The sequence below is a fragment of the Lampetra fluviatilis genome, chromosome 73 (assembly GCF_964198595.1).
Source record: "Lampetra fluviatilis chromosome 73, kcLamFluv1.1, whole genome shotgun sequence".
NCBI lineage: Eukaryota > Metazoa > Chordata > Hyperoartia > Petromyzontiformes > Petromyzontidae > Lampetra > Lampetra fluviatilis.
In genome coordinates, this window is record NC_136347.1 from 791252 (window position 1) to 803433 (window position 12182).

The 12182-nt window shown below is 50.3% G+C and overlaps 1 protein-coding gene across 1 annotated transcript in view; it reads right to left on the reverse strand.

Annotated features, from left to right (window-relative positions):
• Positions 1-9129: 9129 nt before the first annotated feature.
• Positions 9130-12182, reverse strand: part of RP2 (RP2 activator of ARL3 GTPase) — a 40778-nt gene continuing 37725 nt past the window's right edge. Inside the window, exon 8 of the mRNA XM_078883768.1 lies at positions 9130-12024. Within this exon, the coding sequence (XP_078739894.1) occupies positions 11941-12024 (84 nt within the window). The 3' untranslated portion in view covers positions 9130-11940. The remainder of the gene's footprint in view (positions 12025-12182) is intronic.

Sequence of the window (12182 nt, forward strand, 5' to 3'; positions counted from 1 at the left end):
GGAGCAGAAGAGCCGTTGAAGACTGAAAACCAGCTAGCTCACCACTCACTCAGCCACTCACTCACTCAGTCACTCACTACTCACTCACTTACTCAGTTACTCAACACTCACTCACCCACTCACCTACTAAGAGTACCAGCTAGCTAGCCCTGGGACTACTACCCTGACTTGCTGCTCTTGTAAGAGCCGAGCAGGGCAAGCCAGGGGCGACCTCAGAGCAGCGAGGTCTGTGTCCTTGTGAGGGCCAGGCTCGTGTGGCTGAGGGTCGGACCTGAGCCGAAGCTGGGCCAGGTAAGTTAACCTCTATAGCATGGTCTGGGTTAGAGGGGTGTAGTAGGAGCTAACGGGGAAACGTTAGCCGAGGGACACTGCCTCGGATAGACCGGGTGAAGGGGCCGTAACCCCTTCCAGTTTTAGGGTGCGCTAGGCCTCGGCAAGGTAAGGTAATTTACCCTTTTTACCGGGTAAAAGGGTAAAGGTAAAAGGTAAAGGTGTCGACATGCCAAGGGGTAAGGTAAAGGGTAGGGTAAAGGTAGCTCGGAAGAATTACCCGGTAGGGTAAAGGTAGCACGAAGTATTACCCGGTAAATACGGTACCTTGTTTACCGCTAAAAACTTGGCTTCCATTTAATAAGTAATATTTAAAACAAACTTGAAAAAAAACACGCTTTTATTAAATGTACTAGTAATGGCAAAGCTCCAGGACTCCAGGAAGTGGCCCCGAAGCTTGCCATATCGTAAGGGGCCGTGGTGGTTTACAGCCAATGTCAGTTGAGCGTGGAGAATTAGAGCCAAGCCGAAACATAACATGTAAAAATAATGTTAAAATTATTTTTTTTAAATGATAGAATATAGTATTGTCATCAGTATGACATAAGTATACCAAGTTTGCAGTCGATACCACATTAGGAAGTGGGTAAAAATTGAGTTACAAGATTTGAAAATACGATGACGACAACAACAACGACAACAACGACAACAAGCGTGTAAAATTGGAATCATCGAGAGTATTCTATATGAATAAAGCGCTCTACCCAGCATTTACCGCTATAAACCTTGTTCATGTGTAGTTCCCCAGTAATTACCCTGTAATCGGGTAATTTTTATGGGGTAAGGGTAAAGGTAGGCTCGTTGCTTTTTCCTTTACCTTACCTGTGAAAGGGTAAAATGTAAGGGTAGAGTGATTGTATTGTGGTAAGGTAAAAGGTAGAGTAAAGGTAGGCTCGTTGTTTTTACCTTTTAACTTTTACCTTACCTTGGCGAGGCCTAGGGTGCGCTACGTACTGTATAGTACCCATCCGTTAATAAATACGTGTTGCCTCTGTCAACGTCTCCTGCGCTACTTACGCCGTTACAACTGTACCGACGTGTTTGCGCTCGCCCGTGCGCGTTGCGCGAATCTTGTCATCGTTAGTTCGCCGCTGCGCCCGGTGCTCGCGGTCGCGTGCGTATTTACTTGGCGTGTTTTACGCCATAGGGGGGTTGACGTGGCGGCGATCGCATTAAGGGGTCGGCGTGCTGCGTGATTGGGGGCGAGGGGGCCGAGAGGGGGAGACTGCGAGGGAGCTGCTGCTGCAGTAACCTCATGACCTGCGTCAGCGCTCGAGCAGCAGCAGCGGCGCCATTCTTAGCGCGCGGCACGTGGTGGGCAACAAGTACGGGTGGCCGCGCGTGCCCGCAGCCCCCGCAGCGCGAGTGGTGGTGTACGCGGGGCGGGGTGTGTGGGGGGGTAACGCGAGGCAGTGAGGAGGCTGCTGGCGCGGGGAGGACGATCACCCGATGGGCGGCAGCCCCCACACTAGCACCTGATACATTGAACCGAGTGCGTCAGTGTGTGTGTCAGCGTGTGTGTGTCAGTGTGTGTGTGTGTCAGTGTGTGTGTGTCAGTGTGTGTGTCAGTGTGTGTGCATGTCAGTGTGTGTGTGTCAGTGTGTGTGTCTCAGTGTGTGTGTCAGTCTCTGCTTTATTGACCTGGTCAAGGCCTATGATACCATCAGTAGGACTGGGCTCTGGGTTGTTCTTCGTGCTTTCGGAGTCCCTGACCCTCTGCTCACGATCATTAAGGACCTTCATGATGGTGAGCGGGCCCGGGTAAAACTACGTGGCCGGGAGTCGGAGCCTTTCCCTGTACACCTTGGGGTGCGACAGGGATGTCCTCTGGCTCCCACATTATTTAACATCTATTTCGACTGCGTAGTTCGTGAAGCCTTCAATAGCTGTACCGGGGGAATTACCATTTGGTACAGATATAATGGGAGGCTGATCGACGCCCGGGTGCGATCAAGGGATGGCTCCCTATTGATCAACCACGTTATGTATGCCGATGATTTGGTAATAGCTGCTCATTCAGAAGAGGAGTTGGAGACGCTGCTGCTGAGACTGGAGTGTGCCACTAAGAGGTGGGGCCTTACCATCAGCCCCACCAAAACTAAGCACCTGCCTGGGTATTTTGTACCATCGGGCACTCCACCCCCACAACTCCCAATCGGTGATGGGGCAGTTGTGGAGAGAGTGGAGAGTTTCCCATACCTGGGCAGTGTGCTTATGACCGGCTCCAGTTTATCAGCAGAGGTCTCACTCCGAATCAGTCGAGCGGCAATATCTTTTCATCGGTTGCGTAACGCTGTGTGGAAGCTACCTGGTCTGTCGCTCCGCACGAAGCTTCAGGTCTTCTCGGCCACGGTCATTCCCTCCCTTCTCTACGCTTGCGAAACGTGGACCCCCCTAGTGGAGCATCTTCGCCGGTTGGAAACATTTAGGCTGGCCTGCCTACGATCCATCCTGGGTTTAACGAGGCTGGATTGTGTGAGGAGCTCACAAGTCCTTGAAAGATCTGGGCAAAGTCCCATCAGTGAGCTCCTCCAGCAGGCAAGGCTGCGTTGGCTGGGTCATGTAGCCCGCATGCCCAGCCACCGCATGCCTAAACAGCTTTTGTTCGGCCGGATCGAGGGGGCTAAACGGGCGCGGCACGGGCTAGAGAAGAGATGGAGTGATGTGGTACAGGAGGATGTGGAGCTGAGTGGACTTGCCGATGACTAGTACCAGCGGTGTCAAGATCGGCCTCAGTGGAGGAGGCTCGTGAAGGACGCTACTGGGCAGTTGGAGGCAGTCGCCCTCCAACAACAACGGAGGGCGGAGGAGCGACGCTCACAACAACGAGCGGAGCGCCGGGTGGCTAAAGCACAGCAAGTTGGCACAGTAGGGGGCACAGGTGGTGCATCAGCCAGTCATCTCGGTCATCTCGGTCAGTCGACCCGTGGCACCTGGGTCTGCCCCGTGACCTCCTGCCAGCGGGCGTTCGACACTTCACGTGGCCTCAGGGTGCACATGGCCTGGCACAAGCATCGTGGTGACGTCACCGCCACTTAGTGGCGAATGGCAGTTGTTGTTGTTGTTGTGTCAGTGTGTGTGCATGTCAGTGTGTGTCAGTGTGTGTGTCAGTGTGTGTGTCAGTGTGTGTGTCTCAGTGTCTCAGTTTATCAGCAGAGGTCTCACTCCGAATCAGTCGAGCGGCAATACCTTTTCATCGGTTGCGTAACGCTGTGTGGAAGCTACCTGGTCTGTCGCTCCGCACGAAGCTTCAGGTCTTCTCGGCCACGGTCATTCCCTCCCTTCTCTACGCTTGCGAAACGTGGACCCCCCTAGTGGAGCATCTTCGCCGGTTGGAAACATTTAGGCTGGCCTGCCTACGATCCATCCTGGGTTTAACCAGGCTGGATTGTGTGAGGAGCTCACAAGTCCTTGAAAGATCTGGGCAAAGTCCCATCAGTGAGCTCCTCCGGCAGGCAAGGCTGCGTTGGCTGGGTCATGTAGCCCGCATGCCCAGCCACCGCATGCCTAAACAGCTTTTGTTCGGCCAGATCGAGGGGGCTAAACGAGCGCGGCACGGGCTAGAGAAGAGATGGAGTGATGTGGTACAGGAGGACGTGGAGCTGAGTGGACTTGCCGATGACTGGTACCAGCGGTGTCAAGATCGGCCTCAGTGGAGGAGGCTCGTGAAGGACGCTACTGGGCAGTTGGAGGCAGTCGCCCTCCAACAACAACGGAGGGCGGAGGAGCGACGCTCACAACGAGCGGAGCGCCGGGTGGCTAAAGCACCGCAAGTTGGTACAGTAGGGGGCACAGGTGGTGCATCAGCCAGTCATCTCGGTCATCTCGGTCAGTCGACCCGTGGCACCTGGGTCTGCCCCGTGACCTCCTGCCAGCGGGCGTTTAACACTTCCCGTGGCCTCAAGGTGCACTTGGCCTGGCACAAGCGTCGTGGTGACGTCACCGCCACTTAGTGGCGAATGGCGGTTGTTGTTGTGTGTGTCAGTGTGTGTGCATGTCAGTGTGTGTGTGTCAGTGTGTGTCAGTGTGTCTGCGTGTGTCCTGCCGGCGGGTTCGACACTTCACGTGGTAGCCTCAACGTGCACATGGCCTGGCACAAGCGTCGTGGTGACGTCACCGCCACTTAGTGGCGAATGGCGGTTGTTGTTGTTGTGTGCGTGTCGGTGTGGCCATGCTCCACCCCGGCTGGTCGGTTGACACGTGACGGGGGTGGAGTTGGCCCCTCACAGTGGTGGTGGTGGCGAGTTGGGGGGTGCCGGGCGTTTGCCGAAGTTCGTCGGGCCTACAACAGCGGTGCGACGTGCACTGATCAGAACGTGAAGAGCGTCACGCACGAGGGAGTTTCGGGGTCTCCGACGCGGCCGTCGTGAGCCTCCTGAGAGACGCGGCCAGACCCAGGGATTGAACCCAGCGGCCTCCAGCAGGAGATGGTGGTTGACACTCACGACGCTGCTGATGATGACGCTGATGATAACGCTGCTGATGACGCTGTTGATGATGACACTGCTGATGACGCTGCTGATGATGACACTGCTGATGACGCTGCTGATGATGGCGACGCTGTTGATGACGCTGCTGATGACGACGCTGATGATGGCGACGCTGTTGATGATGCTGCTGATGATGACGCTGCTGATGATGACGCTGCCGATGAAGATGACGCTGCTGATGATGACGACGCTGATGATGACGACGCTGCTGATGATCACGCTGCTGATGATGCTGCTGCTGATGCTGCTGATGACGCTGCTGATGACGACGCTGCCGATGACGAAGCTGCCGATGACGATGACGCCGATGATGATGACGCTGCTGATGACGACGCTGATGATGGCGACGCTGTTGATGACGCTGCTGATGATGACGCTGCTGATGATGACGCTGCTGATGATGACGCTGATGATGATGACGCTGCTGATGACGCTGCTGATGATGACGACGCTGATGATGACGACGCTGCTGATGACGACGCTGCTGATGATGATGACGCTGCTGATGACGCTGCTGATGACGACGCTGATGATGACGCTGCTGACGATGACGACGCTGATGATGATGACGACGCTGATGATGATGACGCTGCTGATGATGATGACGCTGCTGATGATGACGCTGCTGATGACACTGCTGCTGATGATGACGCTGCTGATGACGACGCTGCTGATGATCACGCTGCTGATGATCACGCTGCTGATGATGCTGCTGCTGATGATGCTGCTGATGATGACGCTTCTGATGACGACGCTGATGATGACGACGCTGCCGATGATGAAGCTGCCGATGATGACGCCGATGATGATGACGACGCTGCTGATGACGCTGATGATGACGACGCTGATGATGACGCTGCCGATGACGACGCTGCTGCTGATGATGACGCTGATGATGACGCTGATGATCTTCTTGATTCTTTCGGTGAAGTCACGTAGAATGGAAATAATAAAAATAAAACATAATAAAATAATTCTCACGACGTTTCGGCCACAACGCAAGCAGCCGTCCTCAGGTGAAGAACAGGTCTGTCGAGAAGACAGAGTCTGAATGACAACCTCAGGCTTGGAGCGTCTTTTTTAAGCTGCCGGGTTGGAGGGGGGAAGAGCGCCTTGACAAAATAATTTGCATATCAAGAGGAATTTAGCATATTTATGGGAAATGCAGATATGCGATTAGTACTACTTGTGAAATGCGTAGGAGGTTTGGCGAGGGGTTTAAAGTCATTATGCCCGTGCATTATGCAGGATTAGCAGCATCAAAGGGAGGGGGGAGGGGTAGCATTAATAAAGAGAAGGAATGTTAATAGTATGTATCTGCAGTAACTAAACCACCACGTAAACAACTAAAGTATAAACTACATAGTATCATCAGTATACTAAATATACTCTTCAATAAGCTGAGCTACTAACAGTAAGTAATACATTACAATTCTACGTCGCAAAAAATATAATATGCTTCCAGCTAAACTTTATTCTCTTACATCACACGGGTATACCCCGTACTATATACTGCCATAGATAAACCCAACATTAAATTATATACTGTATCATTATAATACACCACTCTATACCTTATACATTGTAATATTACACTATGTATTATTCTACCTACCCTACTGTATATCACACTGCTGTATATTCACTATACAATTACGATACTATATATTACTTTTTACATTGTATTAAACATTACAATTGTATACTATTTATTATTATTATACAATCTGCTATACACTATACCATTGACCGTCGCGTGAAATATACTAAGAGGAAGCAACGAAATATGGCAATGGGAGAGTGGTGATAGGAAACTTGCAGCGGAGCAAAGAATCCATTCCCTGCGGAGAATACAAGATATATAGTCAATGCCAGTGAGTGGACTGTGGTCTGAAAGTCACCGTAAACGTGAACACAATAAGTTAAGATCCGAAATGGTTTATTACGTCCTTCCAATGATTGCTGAGCCAGAATCCATCTTCTCGGTTGAAATTGTCTCTGTGTTTGTATATGTGGATCGCCTCATGAACGAATCTCTCATGGTAGCCAGATGGCTTGCAGAGAACCTCTGTCTTGGAGAAGTCAATATCATGTGAGCCCACTGAATTGTAACAGTGATCTGCCACGGCTGAGGTGTTTGTCCTACCATGTTTCAAGTCTGCTTTATGTTCACGGATGCGGTCCGAGACATGTCGTTTGGTTTCTCCAATGTAACTGCTACCACAGAGGCAACTTAGTTTGTAGACGCCAGGGTACTGTATGTCTGGAACCACATCTTTTACAGACGGGACCAGATCACGGATTTTATGTACTGTGTTGAATCGGACCTGGATCTTGTGTTTTATCAGGATTTTGGAGATCTTTTTTGTGACCCCAGCAATGTAGGGTAAGGTGATGGTCTTGAAAGGCTCCTCAACAGGATCCTTCTTGATGGTTGGAGTGATGGCTTTGCGGATTGTATAGTCGGAGTAACCATTAGCCTTAAGAGCTTGGCGTACGTGTTTGAGTTCACTGGCAATGTGTTTCTGTTTGGAGATGCATTGGGCTCTATGGTATAGAGCAGGGGTCTGCAACCTTTAAGACATAAAGAGCCACTTGGACCCGTTTCCGAAGGAAAAAATAAACTGGGAGCCGCAAAACCATTGCAACTATTAAAACAAATATAACACTGCATATATTGTTTCTTACCTTATTGCTATATACAGGATCGTGCAGTCAGCTGTCAATCTGAATAAAAAAAGGACTTTTTCACTTAACAATGTAAAATATATTTTTGCAAATTAATAGCTAAATTACCTGGTTAATGGGATTTTTGCTCCTGAACCTCAGTGCACAGTGTCTGCACATCAGGGCTGTAAGACGTCACCTTCATTTTCACACAGGCTTGCAAGCTGTCATCTGTGAGGCGTGATCGATGTTTGTTTTTAATATAGTTCATGTTGGAGAAGACCTGCTCACATACATATGTGGAGCCGAAGATCGACAGGACTCCAAATGCATACTTTTTCATGTTTATATAAGTGTTGGGGATGGCATTCCATGTTTCGAATACAAGTTTGTCCTGTTTGGGAAGGTTTTCAATATCACTCCATTTATGATTCTGAGCCAGAATGGCCTTCTGACGGGCAACATCCTCAAGAGTAGCGGTCAAGCATTTGAACTTGGACACCCATATATCTTTGTCGGCTATATCGGCCAGTTCCATCTCAAGATCAGGTTGACTTACACCTGCAAATGCAGTCATATTCAATAGGGATGGATCGATCGCCAGGGGAGTGACAGGGAAGGATAATGTCGTTTTTTCCTCTCTGAACTCACAGAATCGTTTCCCAAACGAACTTTGCATTGTGGTGATTGCAGACTTGAAATATTCCAAATTTATCGTATCATGACTTTGTTTGAACTCTCTCAAAGAGGGAAAGTGAGACAGTGTACCTCTCTGTAAATCTTTGACAAACACTGTCAACTTGCGCTCGAATGCCAAAACCTCCTCCAGCATGTGCAGGGCTGTGCCTCCTTTCCCCTGAAGGGTTGTATTTAGCGTGTTTAGATGTGCTGTCATGTCTACCATAAAATGTAATTTTTCCAGCCACTCTGGCTGTTCCAGCTCAGCAAAGGTGAGCTCTTTGCTGCCCAGGAAGGTTTTTACTTCTTCCAAACATGTGACAAAGCAACGGCAACGTTATTGCCTGTCACCGGGCGGGCAGTGTGGAGCGGAGCGGCGACCTGTCAGCAGCGGCAACGCCAGAGCAGGTGTCACAGTGCGCCTCCTCCCCTCGCTAGCATCCGCCCCGGAGCCGCGGTCAAGGTTCAAAAGAGCCGCATGCGGCTCCGGAGCCGCAGGTTGCCGACCCCTGGTATAGAGTCTTGATGAGGCAATTCTTCTGGGATGGATGGTGGTGGGAATCTGGTTTTAGGTAAGCATCCATATGGGTGGCTTTCCTGTAGACAGAGTGGCTCATTGAACAATCAGGTCTCCTTTAAATTAGGACATCCAAAAAGGGTAGCTTGCCATCTTTTTCGACTTCCATGGTGAATCTGATGGCTGGGTGTATGGAATTGATGTGGTCGAGGAATTGGTCTAGAGCAGGCCGGCCATGTGGTCAGATGACAAAAGTGTCATCTACGTACCTCTTCCATAAGGTCGGGTGTAGAGTGGCAGTCTGGATGGCGTCAGTCTCAAATTTCTCCATGAAAACGTTGGCTACAACCGGAGATAGGGGGGAGCCCATTGGGGTGCCCTCAGTTTGTTTGTAGAAAGTTCCATTCCAGGTGAAGTATGTATTGGTTAAGCAGTGTCTCACCAGGGGGGGGGGGGGGGGGGTACCCCAATATCCAGTCCTTGATGAACCAAGTCTTCAATGATTGCGATGGTGTCAGGTACAGGAACTTTGGTGAATAAGGAAACCACATCAAAACTGACAAGCAGGTCGTCTGGGGACAGGGAAATTCCCTTGATTGTCGATACCAGGTCAGTAGAGTTTAGTACCGCAGAGGTGGTTTTTCCAGTGAAAGGCCGTAGGATTTCAGACAAAAAACAATGGGACGAAGAGGTGTATCTTCTTTATGTATCTTTGGCAAGCCATATAATCTTGGTGGCCTGGCTGCAGAAGGTTTCAACGAGAACTGTTTGGTTTGATCAATTAATGCGGTTGAATCAGAAATTATTTTGTTGGTTTTAATGACGAGGCTGTTGGTGGGGTCTCTTTTTATTTTTGTATAGCTGCTATCGTTGAGTAGTTCTTGAATTTTGTTGTTGTATTCTATTTTGTCCATGATGACAGTGGCATTGCCTTTGTCGGCTGAGAGGATGACAATGTCATCCCTCTTTTTTAATTGAGCTAATTCAAAACGCTCATCTTTGCTGATATTGCTAGCTGGCATCTTAGCGTTTTTGAGGGTTGCAGCGATTTCAGATCTTGCTACATCTGCAGCGATGTGACTCAGGCCCTTGAGAGCCACATCTACTCGGGCAATGATATCATTAACTGCTATGTGTCTAGGTGTGACTGCAAAGTTTAGTCCTTTAGCTAAAACGGATTTCAGACCATCCGAAATAGAACTGTTACTGCGATTAATTACGACTTTGTTAACGTCTAGCTTTTCAGTGTGTGGGTGCGGTCTCTTGTTTGAGAGGCGGTTGAATTTGGAAATCAAGTTGTCCTTACATTTGGTCGACATAGCGGCAGCTGAAGAGGCAGTCATTTTGTCTACATGTTCCCAATCCGATGTAGACATTGTTGCAGTCAAAGATAAGTGTGATTTGTAGAGTGTCTTGTCTAACTGATCTAGATCGGTGCGCGTAAGTCTGATTTTCTCTGAGATAAGAGCTAAGCTAGTTCTAGACAGAATTCGATTAGCATTAGAAGAAGTTACAGCAACAGAGGTTAGTGTAAATGCGATTGGTATTACCTTAGAGTCGCGGCATCTCTTTATTAATGCTACCCCTACCCCCTCCCTTTGATGCTGCTAATCCTGCATAATGCACGGGCATAATGACTTTAAACCCCTCGCCAAACCTCCTACGCATTTCACAAGTAGTACTAATCGTATATCTGCATTTCCCATAAATATGCTAAATTCCTCTTGATATGCAAATTCTTTTGTCAAGACGCTCTCCCCCCCTCCAACCCTGCTTAAAAAAGACGCTCCAAGCCTGGGGTTGTCATTCAGACTCTGTCTTCCCAACAGACCTGTTCTCCACCTGAGGACTGCTGCTTGCATTGTGGCCGAAACGACGTGAGAATTATTGTATTATTAATATTTTTGTTATTTAATTATTTCCATTCTACGTGACTTTACCGAAAGAACCAAGAAGATGAATCCCTGCAGTCACGAAAGCTTTAAATCGAGACGCTGCTGCTGCTGACGCTGCTGCCGATGACGCTGCAGCTGACGCTGCTGGCTAACTGAGTGCCACGCGTCGCTCACCGCAGCGGGGAGAGGGGCCTCACCAACTCCGCCTCTCCACGCGAGGCCTGGCACAAACACACTCACAGCTGTGTGCGTGTTTCAAGCAAACATCTTTAAAAAATATTAACAACAACGACGACGACGACACTACCACTACGACGACTATGACAAACCACGGCCGATTCCAATCAGATATTCGGTCAAATATCTAAACGTGGCGGGAGGGGGCACATCCAGAAATTGGTCCCTTCTTTTGGGGGGGGGGGGGGCGACGATAAAAACTTTGGCGAGACACAAAACTCGTCGTGCCGAAGGACACCCACCACCCCCTAGTGGGCGGGACAGACACAGAGAGACAGAGACAGAGAGAGAGAGACAGAGAGAGAGAGACAGAGACACAGAGAGAGAGAGAGACAGAGAGACACAGAGAGAGACACAGAGAGAGAGACACAGAGAGAGAGAGACAGAGACAGAGAGAGACACAGAGAGAGAGAGACAGAGAGAGACACACAGAGAGACAGAGAGACACAGAGAGAGAGAGACAGAGAGAGACAGAGAGTGACACAGAGAGACACAGAGAGAGACACAGAGAGACAGAAACAGAGAGAAAGACAGAGAGACAGATTTAGAGTCGTCTTCTCTCTCGTCGTGTGCGTCTGTCTGAGAGGGGCGGCCTCTGTCTGAGCCTGCTCCGTCTCAGCCTGACATCTGTCTGAGAGGGGCGGCCTCTGTCTGAGCCTGCTCTGTCTCAGCCTCACATCTGTCTGGCTGCCTCTGTCTGAGCCTGCTCCGTCTCAGCCTGACATCTGTCTGAGAGGGGCTGCCTCTGTCTGAGCCTGCTCTGTCTCAGCCTCACATCTGTCTGGCTGCCTCTGTCTGAGCCTGCTCCGTCTCAGCCTGACATCTGTCTGAGAGGGGCTGGCCTCTGTCTGAGCCTGCTCTGTTTCAGCCTGACATCTGTCTGAGAGGGGCTGCCTCTGTCTGTGCCTGCTCCGTCTCAGCCTGACATCTGTCTGAGAGGGGCTGGCCTCTGTCTGTGCCTGCTCCGTCTCAGCCTGACATCTGTCTGAGAGGGGCTGCCTCTGTCTGTGCCTGCTCCGTATCAGCCTGACATCTGTCTGAGAGGGGCTGGCCTCTGTCTGAGCCTGCTCCGTCTCAGCCTGACATCTGTCTGAGAGGGGCTGCCTCTGTCTGTGCCTGCTCCGTCTCAGCCTGACATCTGCATGTCGGCAAAGTTGTAGAATGAGTCGACATCCTGGGAGGCCGTGTCCACACTCGCTGAGACAAACACCTGGGGGCAGACAGGGAGACACGGGGTGTCAGTGTGTGTGTCAGTGTGTGTGTCAGTGTGTTTGTCAGTGTCAGTGTGTGTGTGTCAGTGTGTGTGTCAGTAGTGGAGAGAGTGGAGAGTTTCCCATACCTGGGCAGTGTGCTTATGACCGGCTGCAG